Source organism: Patella vulgata, chromosome 1 (assembly GCF_932274485.2).
Source record: "Patella vulgata chromosome 1, xgPatVulg1.2, whole genome shotgun sequence".
Lineage (NCBI taxonomy): Eukaryota > Metazoa > Mollusca > Gastropoda > Patellidae > Patella > Patella vulgata.
In genome coordinates this window covers 25,920,438-25,936,409 of record NC_065879.2, presented here as the reverse complement: position 1 = coordinate 25,936,409, position 15,972 = coordinate 25,920,438, and the positions used below count along the sequence as shown (strand labels likewise).

Genomic DNA, 15,972 nt, shown 5'->3' with positions numbered 1-15,972 from the left:
CTCTCTTAATTTTTGAAGAACTCCAATGCACTAGAGTCTTTTTATTTTTAGATATAATGGACTCATATTTTGATTTATAACATGTATTTATATGTAATTAATTCTCATAAAACACATACTCACTTTTCTATACGTTAATTCCAAATTGATATTCCAATAGTATTTCAAGGAATGTTGGACAAGAACGGAAGCAAGAATGTATTAAGAAATGTGTTTTTATTATTACACTTATATATTATGCTAGTCAATGTGGGGCAAGTTATTTAAAGTAAGTATTCATGTCTTTATATGAGAGGTCTGGTTCAACTACCAGTAGTATTATAATTTATACATTATTACTACTGGATGACTTCTCACTTTATTCTTTATTAGAGTTTTTCTTTTCTAATAGATCGTGCAGGAGAACTGCACAACAAACCACAAACAAAACAAATGATACAAGAAAATGGCACAATTAGATACATGTTACAAGAAAAGATATACAGTTTCAAATGAAAGGACTGGAAAGACGCTAAACATTTTTGTTAACATTTGCAATATGAGAGAGGTGAATTTTGCTCAGTGACATTGCCATCTACTCTTCTTTGATTTCCAACTGTCACTGGTTCTTTTAAACACAGAATGTTGACATGGGTGGAACTCCATTTTTTCATATCTGAATTACTTGGGGAGTGTACCTATACCACAGGTGCCAGTGAAGGCCAGGTTAGTTTTCTAATGAAAACCGCAAAATATTTAATGAAAACATCTGTATATTACTGTTAGGGCCTGTTTAAGCAGCAAAATGAGAAACAAATAGTCATGGAAGGATGCTCTTCAGAACAATTTTAAAGAAAATTGAAGAAATTATAGTTTATACATGGACATACTCACTCTCAGCTGTCTAAACTTAACAGATATATTACCTTGACCAATATTCCTATTCCGATTAGTAATTTATCCGAGAGAACTAAATCATTAACCAATCATAAATTAAAGTAAAACTTGTATAACTACATACATATATAAATGTGGCATTACCTTCAGCATTGAAAATGTTCTTATTGGTGCTTGACTAGGAACTATGTTTGAAACCTTAATATGTTTTTCAACTATCTACCCTCCAAGAGGAAGTTCATATCTAATAAGATTATGGAGTACTTTTTTGTATTTTAAACCCAATTTCTATTTATAATTCAGTGTTAAATAAATGTGTTTAACTCATAGTTTATAAAAGAATATTTAAATCATATGCCTTGCTGTTAAACAAATTGTTTCAATGGCATTTAGTAATTAAATAGGAATAAACAGGTCACAATTCTGTGGAATACAATTACTGCTCAGTAATAAGCCGTAATTGTATTCCATAGAATTGTGACCTGTTTATTCCTGTTCAATTACTAAATGCCATTGAAACAATTTATCAGACATTAGTATGGAGATGTGGCAGTCAAACTAGTCGAAACGTCGCTCAGTAATAAGCAGTAATTGTATTCCATAGAATTGTGACCTGTTTATTGCTGTTAAACAGCTTGTACACAAACAATAAAACTATAAAATAGTATATATATTAGTACATATATTTACACAATGGACATCAGTAAGTATGAAAAGAAAATATTTTCCATTTCAGACAATCCAGAAAAAAACAAAAAGGCATTTGCAATAAAGAAACTAAGTAAGTAGGAGTACTGCATTCATATCAAATCAAACATTTAAAATCAAGTCTTGAACCTGGCGGGTCAGTGGAACAAAATTCTCTATTCCCATAAAGTATTCTATCATTGGGGAATGACATTCATCTATAAATCACTGAGATGCCTTCTCCTATCCTATCTCCTTTTACATTGTTCTGTTCTCTGATCATTAAGAAATAACACTCTCCTATTATTGAGAAATTACATTTACTTATCATTCAGACTTTGTAAGACTTTTGTAGAATTTTTGTTCTTTTAGTTAGTAGCATTATATTAATTAATATCTTGGCTAAGTCGTATCTAATGCTCTCAAGAATGAGTGACAGATTGGTATATAAAAAAAACAGTTATAATTTGGTAAACATTAGCTGGTTCCATGGGAATGAGAATATCATGCTTAACATGTGATCGGAAAATTATGATTGCATCATTTGGCTTAATTAACCAATCTCTATAGTTATTTACATCATATTTGACCAATTAGATAATTGAAGGTCCAAAATCCAAAGCTATAAAACTATCATATTTCTGAGCAATCTTCAGACAGCAGCTTGATTCTAGAAGGGAAAAGATGTAGCAATTTATCAGCAGACTTGCCCCAATGAGTCTGGCTGGATGGGGTTTGAGAGAATGACTTTACTGTAATCTACTCTTGTATCTATGTATCCAGCTATGATATATAAAATGTAAAAACGAACTCTTGCATTGTTATTCCTGAGAAGACAAATGTCTTAACTAAGATAGATAAAATAAAGTATATACACAACGTGATGGAGAAGCAAAGACGACAAGTGAAAATACTAGACGATCACAAGGCTACTAAGATATGTAGTATGAAAAGATGCATGGGTCATACGTAGGAGGTGGCGACCGGTATTAGCGTGTTGCCCGCTCTCCATGTCTGACAAAAGACCCATGGTGCTACAACTATTCATTATCCTATCATTGAGAAATTACAATCTTGTTTCATTAAAACAGCATAACCAGGCAATGAAATTATATATATCCAATAGTAGAATTTATTTTAAAAGTGTTTTTTGAGTTTTCATTGTCAGAGGCAATAACTCAGTGAAAAATAACAGCAGAATTCTCAATTTTGATGTATTTCTGCAAAATATCACAGTGTTGCTCAGAATTTCGATATGGTTTCTCATTTGGATTAGTCAAACTATCCCAGCAAAATGTTAACTTAAAAAAACCCTCAAAACCTGTAAAGATAGGTTGCCAGGCAACGAAACATATGCCCACAGCAGCTAAATCGTCCGGGCAGTCAACAAGTGTTGTCGCATATTTTTACTTCTTTCGGTAATGAAATATTTATAATACACTCATGAAGTAATTATCAGAAAACCATTAGAATTTGTTCGGTTTTTAATATCATGGATTTAGCTGTTCAAGTCATAAAAATTCATTGAAAATCAATATACTTGTTCGTCTCAAGCTCTTAAACTCTGTGTATCAATCTGAAGCAAATCGGCTGATAATTTTAGCCTCTAGAGTGTCACAAGATTTTTCAAAGTGATCAAGGGCCATAACTGTGACAGTAATTATCGAAAATCACTGAAAATGAATAGACTTCATCTCATGACCTTAAACACTGTGTATAAATTTAAAGTCAACCGGATATTGACTTTGGAGCGTCCACAAGATTTTTTGAAGTGATCGAGGGCCATAACTCTGGCAGCAATTATCGGAAATCGCTGAAAATCAATAGGCTTCTTCGCTTCATGACCTTAAACACTGTGTATAAATTTAAAGTCAATCGGATATTAACTTTAGCCTCTAGAGCGTCCACAAGATTTTAAAAAGTGATCAAGGGCCATAACTCTGGCAGTAATTATCGGAAATCGCTGAAAATAAATAGGCTTCTTCGTTTCATGGCCTTAAACACTGTATATAAATTTAAAGTCAATCGGATATTAACTTTAGCCTCTAGAGCGTCCACAAGCAAATTTCGATTGTATCTTAGTTTAAGTTTTCGTGAATAAGGGCCCTGAAGGGAACTGAACTATTTTTGGACAGATATTTCTTTTAGAGATTCAACTTACAGTACACAATATTGTACTAGTTTGGAAGGGATTAGATACCTCATGTAACGATCAGAGAAATTTATATTGTCTTTTCTCTTTAATCAGTGTTTCTCACTATATGAAATGTTTACAATGTCATCAAGGAAACAAAATTAGAGATGACCTTAAGTTCATGAAGTCATCATGAACAATTGAGAAACCTTTTTGCATCTTCATACTAGTACGGTTTTGCTTCTACCATTTTCCTATCACTAGGAAATTACATTATAATGTATGAAAGAAAATATTCAACATGTCTTACATTATAACGTATGAAAGAAAATATTCAACACGTCTTACCTTTGGTTTTTATGTAATAATTCTGCTATTTTATCATTTTGTGATTCTATTTTAGCACTTTTTTCAAATACATCTTTCTTTAATTGTTCATTTTCCTAAAAAAAAAAAACAATAAACATTTACAATAAACAAGTCCAAATTTTTATGTGATAATTAAAAAAGAATTTAAAAATCAAATCGGGATTAATCAGGGTTCTAATATAAAAGAGCTTTATGAAAAATTTTAATGTCACCACACATTATCTTTGTGCAAAATAAAACTGAAACTAAAAAATAATTAAAGATGCATTATGCAAGAGCTAAATCTGCCAATTGCAGGTCTTTCTTTTAACCTCAAATGTAATTAGACATTTATTTACATGATATGCCCATATTAAACTAGAGCATCGGATGGTCGTGATTTTTAACAGATTGAAATACGATCAACTATTTAATAATTTAATTCAAAAATGGATAATCAAGCCTTTGTTTATTATTGTAACAAAGGTAGCAATGAAACTTGAGTCAACATTTTTCCGATCATAATATGTCAATTAAGAAAGCTATTTGATTGTCCAGTGGTCAGTGTTAAAATGTTAAATATTAGAAAAGAAACTTTAATCTTTCTTATGGTATAATAACCAGCCCATTTCTGCTAAAGTTGGAAAGGATAAAATAAACATATTTCATAATTAAGTATTTGATATTTACTACTCATCATTTCAGGTTAGATGACACATTTTTGGTATGGGATGTTATCTGAAGTTTGCCCTTGGTGCACATGCAGTAAATTTAACCAGTGTCATTTAGCTCTATGAATGAATAGCTAATCATCATGGACAGCCCTACAAATCAACTGCATGAAGTATTTTGGCAAGGGAAATAACTACAATCAGAAATAAATATGCTTGGCACAGCAGTGTGACAGATTTATCAAAGAAAACGCTGTGCGGAATATGGATCTGGATAGCAACTAAAACAATACAATAAAAGTAAAAATCAGAGGCCAGCAATTAAAATTTACCGTAGCTATTCTGGTTACATTTTGTATTAATATACTGACTTCCATATTAGGTGCGGTTACACCATGTGATACACTAGGTCCACCTATAGACTGTATATCATTCATCTGAAAGAAATACAAACAAATCACATCAATGTAAAAATATACAATAAATCTCAATACAAACATCACATAAATGTAAAACTATCCAATAAATCTAAATTCAAATAAATCACATCAATGTAATACAATAAATCTCAATACAAACAACCTCACTTTTAATTTTAACTCATTCATCATGATTCTAGTTTCTGAGATAATTTAGTAAGGTTTTCAATGAAATGAGCCACCTGACACAGACAATGTCAGAATTTGTAAGACACAATCCCTATAGGCTATGGTGGATGTTATTTTGACTGACATAGATTTGTCTATGTTTCTATTGCTATTTAGGTATAACTAAAATCAATATTTCCAAGCCTGATCAGAACTTATTATTCAGTCTACCGGGTACTCATCTTAGAATTGAATTCTACAATGTTCCCAACACACACATACACACCTTATCATAAACTTTGTCTACTTTATCAGCTATTTTACTTATAGCCATTCGAACTTCTGTATTCTGTTGACGTGTTTCTGTTAATAATACTGGACCAAATACATCTAATGATTGGTTACTGGGAGGGGTTGAACTTGGACCTTGAAAAAATAATTCATCAATTACTTTAATTCAAAAGAATTAATTCTTGAAATAATACAAATTTATGAAGAATCCAAACATTTTCTCTTTATGTGTATAATTATGTGAAGTTTGAATGAATTGGATGAAATTTCACACCTATACCTCGCAAATAATCTTTACCATTGCAATGGACACTAGCACTGACAATATATGATATTCGTAATTTAATGGCAAATAATCTTGACAGCTACCACAATTGATGCTACCTTCAACTATTGTTTTCATGTTGTATATAAGTTTTTCTGTTTCAGCATTTCCTTAATACACTATCAAATTTTCCCTTTACAGCCATATAGATAGATAGATATATATATATATATATCTTGAGCATTGTGTGAAACTTTGGAAAGATTTATTAAATTCTTCAAATTTGAACAGGAAACTTTAAACTAATCAACTTTGGAAAATCATATTTCATCCCATCCAATGATGTCCAATCCTATTTTATAGAATGGGAATGTTAAATTTGATTATGTTCAGAAATTAAACCTCAGAAAAAAGTTTCCAAACTTACCTGAATAAGGAACTGTATTCATCATACCAGATGGTGCCATCTGATAACTTGTAGGCTGAAAACCCTAAATAAACAAGAGTAGAATTTTATAAGTGCATTTTAATAACAAATTAAACACAGGCGGTACAGACATTCAAAGTTGCAATTGCAAAAGTAAATCCAAACTGTAGTGAAAGTAATATGAAACATCTCGATACATGACCCAAGTAGCAAGTGGTAGTACTATGGGAAATTCGAAAGGGATATTCCTTATTATCCAATGAACAATCCTGGCAAACCTCTACACTGGTAGCCAGATATCAGACCAACAGACGGATGTGAATGATGATTACTAGTATATCATATCAATTTCATATTATATGCGAGTGTATAAAAATACATACATGTGGCTGTAAAGCCTGTTGCATAGCTGCCTGTTGTTGCTGTTGTTGTTGTTGCTGTTGTTGCAGGTAATTCTGATTTTGATAAAGAGCCATTTGATTACCTCCTTGTGCTAGACAGCAAAAAACAAAAAAAAACATAACATACACTGTATATCAAATATTTACAATGTAACAACTGTAGAGATTTCATGTTTTGGTACAAACATTATCTTTAGAATATGTTGATAGTATATAAAACTTAGTACACATGTTTTTGTCATAATTTTATCCACCATTAACATGTATTAAATGTAATCAAATTTTCATACTTCAGTCAATTTGGAAAAAAGTGTGGTTATTATTTTAATATGTGTGCACTTTTTCAATTTTGATCTGTAACACCAATATGTACACATGGACTGCACAACTTCAACCAAGGTCATTTTCCTTTTCAACTTTAGTTAAACCTCTATCTGCATGTAGGAGACATGGCAATCTACTAATGTTACATACACGTAATCGAACCCTTGGCAGTAGAAATTAAAAGATCAGTAAACTGAAGTATAATCTTATGGGCAAAATTTCTGCCTTTGCCATGACACAGTATTCTGTTGACCAGACATTATTACACTTTTCCATACGTTACTATCTGTTTGTTTAACATGTTTACTTAAAGATACATTATGTAAGATTTAGATAAAGAGCTGACCTTTCTTGCTATAACAGCTCAAAAATACAAAAATAAATAATGTAAAATGAAAATATTGAAAATTTCAATGAAATTACTGTTGTTAGTAGTTTTGACAAGATGCATTCGAGACAGCCTCGCTTTCCCATTGTCAAATTAAATTTTTAAATGGCTAACCGTTCTAATCTAGTTAAAATCTTGAGTATTCGATGCCATCAAGAGTCTTTTATGGTCTTGTTTTGTTAATAAATGTCTAATTAATAGTTTATATAACATTTCAGGCTTAAAGAAAACCCCACAAGACAGATTTAGCTCTTGCATAATGTATATTTAACTATGTAATGCATTAGCATAATCTATAAAACAGTAACCATTAAATGAATCTAGCTTTCTTATTCTTCAATAGTAAACAGATAATCAAACAGATTTTAAGCAACCGACTTATAGTGAAGAGAATAAACAACATGCTATGGATCTATTTCAACCTCACAAATTGCGTAGGAAATTGCACAAAAGTTTGACTCTACAGTTGAGTATTATCCAGTCCTAAATCTTAATGTGAATAACCTCTTCTGATCTCTGAGTTAAACCTTTGTTGCATGGTAGCCAACAATAAATACAAAACATGCGGTCTCATAAAACAAGGTCATTGCACTGAAAACTGATCTACGATGAAAAATTTCATTCCAAAATTTGTTTAGAAAGTAATCTACAGATATTAATGACCAATTTAGGTAGACTAGACCACTATCTATTCAACATTAAATATGTCAACAAAGTTAAACACAAACCAAACATTTTTCTTCTGTTTTCCAAATGTAAAAGAATTAACAAATATATCTCATTAAACTAATTAGAGTGTGTCAAGATAACACTCAAAAATCTTATAATTAAATAAATATATAAGTAAAGATGATGAGGTATATTATCCCATCATGTGTGATATGTAGGTGTGAGATTTTCAGTCATATGATATACATTCTATATTAATCAACATGTTAAAGGTATGCTATATACATGTATATATATCTACAGTTAAAGGTCATGGGATAGGATTTATTGCATACTTCATTGTTACTTTTATCTCACTATCTATGACCTAATTCTAATCTATTTCTTGATGGATTTTAGATAATGAATAGTCTTCAATGAAAAAAAGGTTTTAAAGAATATGGGCTATGAGCTAACAATTGGCCCAGAAACACAAAAACACATAAATCTTGGTATATGCCTACCTGGATTATATTGTTGGAAATGTAGAGGTGTATGAGGTGAGACAGCAGGTGGCTGTTGTTGTGTAAACATGTGGGGTTGTTGATAAGGTGGAGTTGGTTGAACACGAACAGGTATCTGTGGTTGGGGTTTCTGTACAACACTGCCATCATCTTCACCAGGTGACTGGAATTGCTCTTCAACTTCCTGGGTAATGTAAATACAAAATGAATAAAATAGGGTTTAATTTCCTACCGAATGGACTAACAAAGATGGTCATACGCCATACAGTGTGCTATGAGGAAAATTTTGTCAGTACACCAGCGCTAGGGTGTACTCTTATTTCAAATTCCAACTGTCACAGGTTTTTTCGTCCCATCCAAACGACTATAATGGCTACCTAATTAGTGGTGCTAGTTATAGTAAGTCTACAATATAAAGTAAGTAAAAAAAAAACTCACAGCATCCTCATCATCGGAAGCTGTTCCGGTAGGAGCTGGTCCCCCACCGGGCATAGGTAACATTGGTTTTCCCATCTTTGCCATGCGTGATATCAACTTAGCTTTACCACTATCCCCAGGCTGCAACAAAACAACAAATGGTCACTTCAACAACAATACCTAATTTAATAATCATTCAAATGATGTTGAATAAAATAGAAACTTGAATGATAATTCAAATGATGTTGAATAAAAACTGACAGCTCTTCAAGCCATAATTCTCACTTTCACATTATGATAATAAAAAAAAATAATTAACTTCAAAAATAATTTGAATGATGTTCAACGAAGTCGCCAATTCAACTATTTCTTTCATAAAATTTTTAATGATTTGTATAGAGGAATTGAGAGAGAGAAAAAGAGAGAAATGGGGCTTAACAGGGTTTAACATCCACTCAACACAAACCGGGTCATTTTGAAACTAATATGGTTCAATTTTATTTCAATAATTTGCTTGTGCGTAGGTGTCTTTAGCAGTGGGAGGAAACCGAAGGACCCGGAGAAAACCCACGAGGTTGGACAAGTAACCGGGGAATCAAAACCATGCTAGTTGACTCAATTACAGATCTTATGATACAACACGCTAACCATTCGGCCATCCATCCTCCCTAGAGGAATCGATGTAAAGTATATGTATTATTAGTAGAGTATAGTAACGTACGTGAGCCATGTGTTCTGTGATTGATTTTGTACGACCTTTGACTGTTTGATCTAAATCGGGTGGTTCTTCTTCACCAGTTGTAACAGAAGGTAGGTGGGGTTGAACAGGTGCTGGTGATGGACCTGGTGATTGATCTCCCTTTTGAAATTTGGCCTAGAACACATTTTTTTAAAAGATACATCTCACATAAAGATCATCTTAAAAATTACTTATTTCCTATTAAATCACACTTAGACCTTAATAAAAAAGATACAACAGTGTCAATTTCCTTGTTTATAGATTGTAATTTCAATTTCTCATAAAATTCAAACTTAATTGAAAGTACTCGGGTGTTTCATTTCTATTCTATGCAAGATTAATAATAACATAAGGCATTGTCCTATTAGCATATTAGTGATAGAACGCCAATTACAAGGTATGATATCCTTTCTCTAAAATTCAGGAATACATTTCCTCTGGAATTATGGTTTCAGAGAATCAAACCTCTGAATTCATTACATCTTCACCAATAGAAATGAAATAATAATTTATGGTAATTATATAAATGAAATAAATCTTTTTTCATTTGATCACAAAAATTTCTACTTACCCGAACCAGTTCTGTTTCAAATATAAGTGTTGAATTTGCAGGAATTTTATCACCCATTCCCTGGGCTCCATAGCCCAAATTAGGGGGGACGATTAGCATTCTCTTTCCTCCTTTCTTCATACCAATCAATCCCATATCCCAACCCTAAAATATATAGATAAAAAGTAAGTTGTATAAGAAAGTTTGACAAACTTATTAATCAGGCTTTTATTGAACACAATAAAAATGTTGCCAGTAACTTTAGAAAAGCATACATCAACTCCTTCCATTTCATATACCGATACGCCAAATTAGGAAAAATTATCAGAAATCAGAAAAGCAACATTTTAGCAGAAGCATATATTCATAATTCATTTGACCTACTTGTCATATTTTAAAAGTTTCCTAGGCACATCCTTATGGTCTACTTGATACTGATATAAAACTAATCTAAACTTAAGAACCAACCAATTCAATAAAATGGTTTAAATATCTAAACATATAAATTTCATTTGCAAATTTGCTGCACAGAGTAATATAATAATTTACTCCAGTAATAATAATGATTTATATTTACCTTTATAACTTTACCTTTACCCAACTTTAAACGAAATAATTTATCAGAATTTGCATTACTATCAAACATCTGAAAATATAAATAATTGATCATAATCTGTATTATCAAACACATAGGACTTTTCATGGGTTTAACAGGATTATAATTCTAGAAATTAAGAATTATACCTAATATTTTATTTAATGAATTTCTTCATTGCCCCTCAAATTAACAGGCTGTCAAAAATCCTAGCCAAAAGTCGATAAGTAAACAATGAACTGCTACTAAGAGTTATTATATACCTCTAGTTTGCTTATAAAATAAAATTCTCAAAATCATAGCAAATAAGCCAAAATCTTCCTCAAAATAGATGACATTCACTAATTACTTGCACTTTTATCTTTGTATAAAGCATTGAGTAATTTAACTTCTCTGCTCAAATAAGTGGGGAGCAAAAATAATATTAATGATGTCATGATGCTACTTTGTCTCTGTATTCCTGTCTATGTAGCTATAACTGAATACTAGAGGATTAGTGCAAAGTAAAATTAATGATACAACTATGTTATCACCACTGTGCCTGATGTGATGTATTTAGAGAGGTCTGACAAGTTAAAGAATTACCTGACCATATGTATGATTGGTATATAACCAACCAGTGTATCGTACTTCTGCTGCATCACCTGACTCTAGACTTCTACCCTCGCCTACACTAATATCTTGACTTATAACACTATCTAAATTACTAGACTTAGCTTTTGCTAAACATATCTACAACAAAGCAGAAAATAAGTTTCCAAGCAACGAAAGATACACCCACAGCAGTTAATTTTTCCGAACAGTTCATAAGGACTGTCACATATTCTTTTGTAGGTAATGGGATATCACAAGACTTTAAAAACTGACAGATATGATGAAGTAATTATTGGAAATAATTAAATTTGTTTGGCCTCCAGTTCTTCCTAGTGCTAACATATATTATACAAACAAGGCACCAGTCATCGTGGAAAATGAACAGTGTTCTTGGTCTCATAAAAACAAACAATGAGTATACAAATTTTACCACTCAACACTAAATAAATCATTTGGGACTTGCATGTTATATCTATTGCTAGAAGTGAGTGGCAAATGTAGTACCAAAAGAAAACCTAGGCAGGTAACGTTACATATCTTTTACACGTGTGCTATTAAACCCCTAGACTGACTTTTAAATCCTACTCCATTTCAGATTAGTTACACAATTTAATTCAAAAGAAAACTTAATATGTAAGCTACTGTAATACATATATATTATCAACACAGAAAATACGGCCCATCATAATATACTACGGTATATTATACTAAGAACCCCTTCCACCCACCCAACCTCAAAAACAACAGGTCTGTACATGAAAAGATATAAACAGTGGAAATACCTGCTTCGTAAATTTAACAGCATTTTCTTCTGAATCAAACATAATCGACCAACTGATTCTAGCATCATCATAAAAACTAGCATAGTTGTTGGCTTGTGGCTAAAATTGATTAAAGAATGTCCAATCTAATTAAAATTATATTTTTATTTCATTCATTTTAATGGTTCTCATTTTCTACTCTAGGTAAGAATAAGATCTAACCCTATATTCATAATGATCGAGGTCATCTATCTAGATAGGTTAAAGATTGCATTCATGACATCAATAGCAGAATTAAAACTAGCAATTGTCAAAGGGTAAAAACACAATTAACAGTTAACAGCAAATCAAATCTGATCTATTTTCTAAATAACATTGCCATTCCCAGAGTTGATCTGAGTAACTTTTGCCATAATCTATCTTTCCTTAAAATGTTGTAACAGATGAACCATCGCCTTTAATCTAAGATGTACTTACTGTAAATGTAGTGGAAGCTGTTATTGTAGCATTAGTTACTTGTTTCTCTTTACTGATGTATAATAATATCTTATACTGAAATCAAACAGAATAAACCCTTCAGTTATTTGACAACTTGTTGATAGTATACATTTTTCCTATTTAGACATTTGTACAATATTATTCCCTGGATAAAATAATACTAAATTTGGTGTCGGGGGGGGGGGGGGGGGGGGGAGAGAGAGAGAGATCATTTCGGGACTTTATTTCAATAATTCAACTGAGAGTAGGTCTATACTATAGCTAGAATGATTGAGACTAGCAAATTATTGCAGAAAACAAAATATTTCCCTATTTTTATTTTTTCATATTCCACTACCCTAATTACTTACATCTTTATTTGCAGCATTTCCTAATAAGGCACATCCTAATTTACCTTGTAGGGCATATCGACCATCAACACTAAAAAACAAAAGAATTATTGAATAAAGTTATTCCCATATTAACTTTTAATTATATGCACTTGAAAAAATATCTCAAAGTTGATGGAAAATTGATATAAGCACTATTGAATACTAAAATATTTTAAGCTTAAGGCTTTTTATACTGAAGGTTCGGACAGATGAAAGAAAAAGAACAACTGCTTTTATTTCTAATAATGATACAGATTTTTAAAGAAGGTTCCTGATGATGACTAACATTTAAACAAACAAATAATTTAGAAAGTCGGGATGACAACAACACTAAATGTTAAAAAAATATATCTTACTATTTATAAGCATGTACAACACTAGCTACTAACACAGCTGGTCCACTTCCGCTCTCTGGTCCACTTTCTACAATACAAGTACAAGTATGAGATGGTTAGAAAGATTTGTATGAGATGGTAAGAAAAATTTGTAACCGGTAAATTACATGATACTGACTTTGCCTAATTAAAATCAGATATTATTTTTTGTTTATTTGTATATTTGTATGGTCACTTTATTAACAAGCATCTGGTGCCTCTGACAAATAATCAGTGCTGTATTTAAAGGAGCTAAATCGCTAATATTTGGGACCTAGAAATTGACAAAAGTGGGTCGCAACGCATATAATACTGTAATATGAGTGTATATAAACTGATTTACATTCAATGGTTTCCGTTTTTACTCCAATTTCAAATCAGTTATGTTTGGCGAAATAAGCCAGCAGTGTTAAGTGAGTGCAAATTTCTAGCATCTGGTTATTCCAGTCTACATACGCCGTTTAATTTGGTGCAATGTGTCTAGCCTCATCCCTCGAGTCTCTTGATACATCTGGGGCTGAAGCGCATTATGGTACACGATTCGTGTACCAATGGTAAAATGTTTATTTTGTCTTAAATATTGGATATCAAAAGCCCATCTTTTTCCGGTAAGATCACAACATGAATGTTGATTTAATTTGACAAATAAATCGTGTTTTCAATGTTGAAGATGTTGGATAATATTGAGTTAGAGACTTAGCTCCTTTAAAACAATGCATATAGGGCCTAATCCCCCCCCCCCCAAACAAAAACAAAATATGTTTCAAGTTGTTAGAGGATTGGTATGTTACATAGGGATAAATTAGTGATCCATAAAGGACATTAACCAGCATAATTTTATGAATACAAGATTAGAAAGGCCTTCAAGAAATGTAAAGCATACTCTATCTCATCCACTAATTGCTTTTGGAACATGCACTGAATTAGATATTACAAGAAGTACTGAATGCAAGGTTAGTCAGTCGGCTTCCATGTTAGATTTTTCTTCAAAAACTGCTTCATGAAACCTAAATACCTTTTTTCTTTGGTTGTTTTGGTGCAGTGTAAGTCAAAGATGAATTTCCACCCACATTTGATGATTTATCTAAACTGAATAAGGAACCAAGCTTTGTACTGAAAATATAATACAAAAACTAGCTAAATACATGTTTAACATATGTCACTCAAAAGTAATGGTACATATATGTATGATATTCCTTATCTTAATGAATTCAAAATATTCTAGTCATCTGCATTGAGGATTTTTCAACTTACATAGTTTATAGTATAGCTAGTATCTGATATAGACTCTTGAAATTAATTACCAACTCCTGCACTGCGTTTTAGCCCTAAATCATTTTGGTTTACAAGGCTATCCACTTATATAATATCAATGTGTTCAAGTTAAATTCCCACAGAGCAGTCAGACTGACTGAATGTTCAGTGCTATAGAAAACGATTATTATTATTATTATCATCGAAGTTTACCAGAAGTTATTCCGTAATGGTTTATAATTTCTGAAAAATATATTTCAGAAAAATTCCCTGGTCACTGTCAATGACATGACAATAATGATGATGGTCTGCAAGACTAATCTGACAAAACGACTTAATCCTGACACATTTTGATATTTTAAAGTTTTCTATCTTTCTATGTTTTTCTGAAAAGATGCATTAATCAAATGGGTAAAATCCCCAACCATTAGTGACAAAATACTTTTGCAACTGACAATCGTGGAATAGGTAACGATACTAGGTCTAGTAAGTAGCCCACTGGCACTAGGCCTAAGCACACACCCCTCTCTTGGCCTCTTTAGTCTTTTATTATGATAAAACGTCGTCTGCATCCTTGACTTTTTACAACATAATTCATGTTTTTCAATAAAATTAACTATACAAACCTTCCTCCTGGAGCAACAAAGTCTTGTTCTTCGTCTTCGCCGCCTAAAAACATTTTTACAACAATTAATTACATGTAAAATTACGAAAATTCACAATTGATAACAACTCTACTTCCAAATCATGAGATTGGTTGACTCTTTCTAGATATGCAGCCGTATTTCCGTAGTTAAGAAAATTTTTAATATGTTTGTGTTATTTCAAAAGATTCCCAATGTGAGTTCTTTAATGCCATGCTATAGACCTGGGAATATTTTGTCAATAAACATAAGCATGTGCCTTTCACATTAGATACGAAACAGAGTGAGTAACAAAATTTATATTTTTTGATGTTCGTCATTAGATATTCAAACTTCGTTTCAGATTAATATTAAACAACAAAATACAAGATTTAAAAGTGATAAAATTATATATATTAAAATTTTAAAAGTAAATGACGATGTAAATTATATATTCCTCTATTATACAGAAAATCTAATATCGAATTTCGAACTTCTAATAAACATACAGCCTCAGTTACGCATGATGCTTTTCTCGTCTCCTTCTTACCCCTGAGAAGAGTTGCGTCATTTATCCATTTTTCTTCATCACTGTCATCATATTTTCCAAGCTGGATACCGTTAC

General features: G+C 31.7%; 1 protein-coding gene across 5 annotated transcripts in view; it reads right to left on the bottom strand.

Annotated features, from left to right (window-relative positions):
* LOC126808618 (FK506-binding protein 15) overlaps positions 1 to 15,481 on the bottom strand; it is a 60,507-nt gene extending 45,026 nt beyond the window's left edge. The window contains exons 1-17 of one of the 5 annotated variants that reach the window (XM_050533477.2): positions 15,351 to 15,481; positions 14,486 to 14,583; positions 13,453 to 13,519; positions 13,076 to 13,145; positions 12,705 to 12,779; positions 12,249 to 12,347; positions 11,458 to 11,604; positions 10,855 to 10,923; positions 10,299 to 10,442; positions 9,710 to 9,862; positions 9,010 to 9,129; positions 8,572 to 8,755; positions 6,670 to 6,779; positions 6,287 to 6,350; positions 5,590 to 5,729; positions 5,049 to 5,153; positions 4,046 to 4,140 (exon numbers count right to left, since the gene is read on the bottom strand). In XM_050533477.2, coding sequence (XP_050389434.1) covers positions 4,046 to 4,140; positions 5,049 to 5,153; positions 5,590 to 5,729; positions 6,287 to 6,350; positions 6,670 to 6,779; positions 8,572 to 8,755; positions 9,010 to 9,129; positions 9,710 to 9,862; positions 10,299 to 10,442; positions 10,855 to 10,923; positions 11,458 to 11,604; positions 12,249 to 12,347; positions 12,705 to 12,779; positions 13,076 to 13,145; positions 13,453 to 13,519; positions 14,486 to 14,583; positions 15,351 to 15,403 — 1,793 coding nt within the window. In that variant the 5' untranslated portion in view covers positions 15,404 to 15,481. The remainder of the gene's footprint in view (positions 1 to 4,045; positions 4,141 to 5,048; positions 5,154 to 5,589; positions 5,730 to 6,286; positions 6,351 to 6,669; positions 6,780 to 8,571; positions 8,756 to 9,009; positions 9,130 to 9,709; positions 9,863 to 10,298; positions 10,443 to 10,854; positions 10,924 to 11,457; positions 11,605 to 12,248; positions 12,348 to 12,704; positions 12,780 to 13,075; positions 13,146 to 13,452; positions 13,520 to 14,485; positions 14,584 to 15,350) is intronic. The other 4 variants (XM_050533479.2, XM_050533478.2, XM_056098304.1 and 1 more) reach the window with 4 other exon arrangements.
* Positions 15,482 to 15,972: the final 491 nt, after the last annotated feature.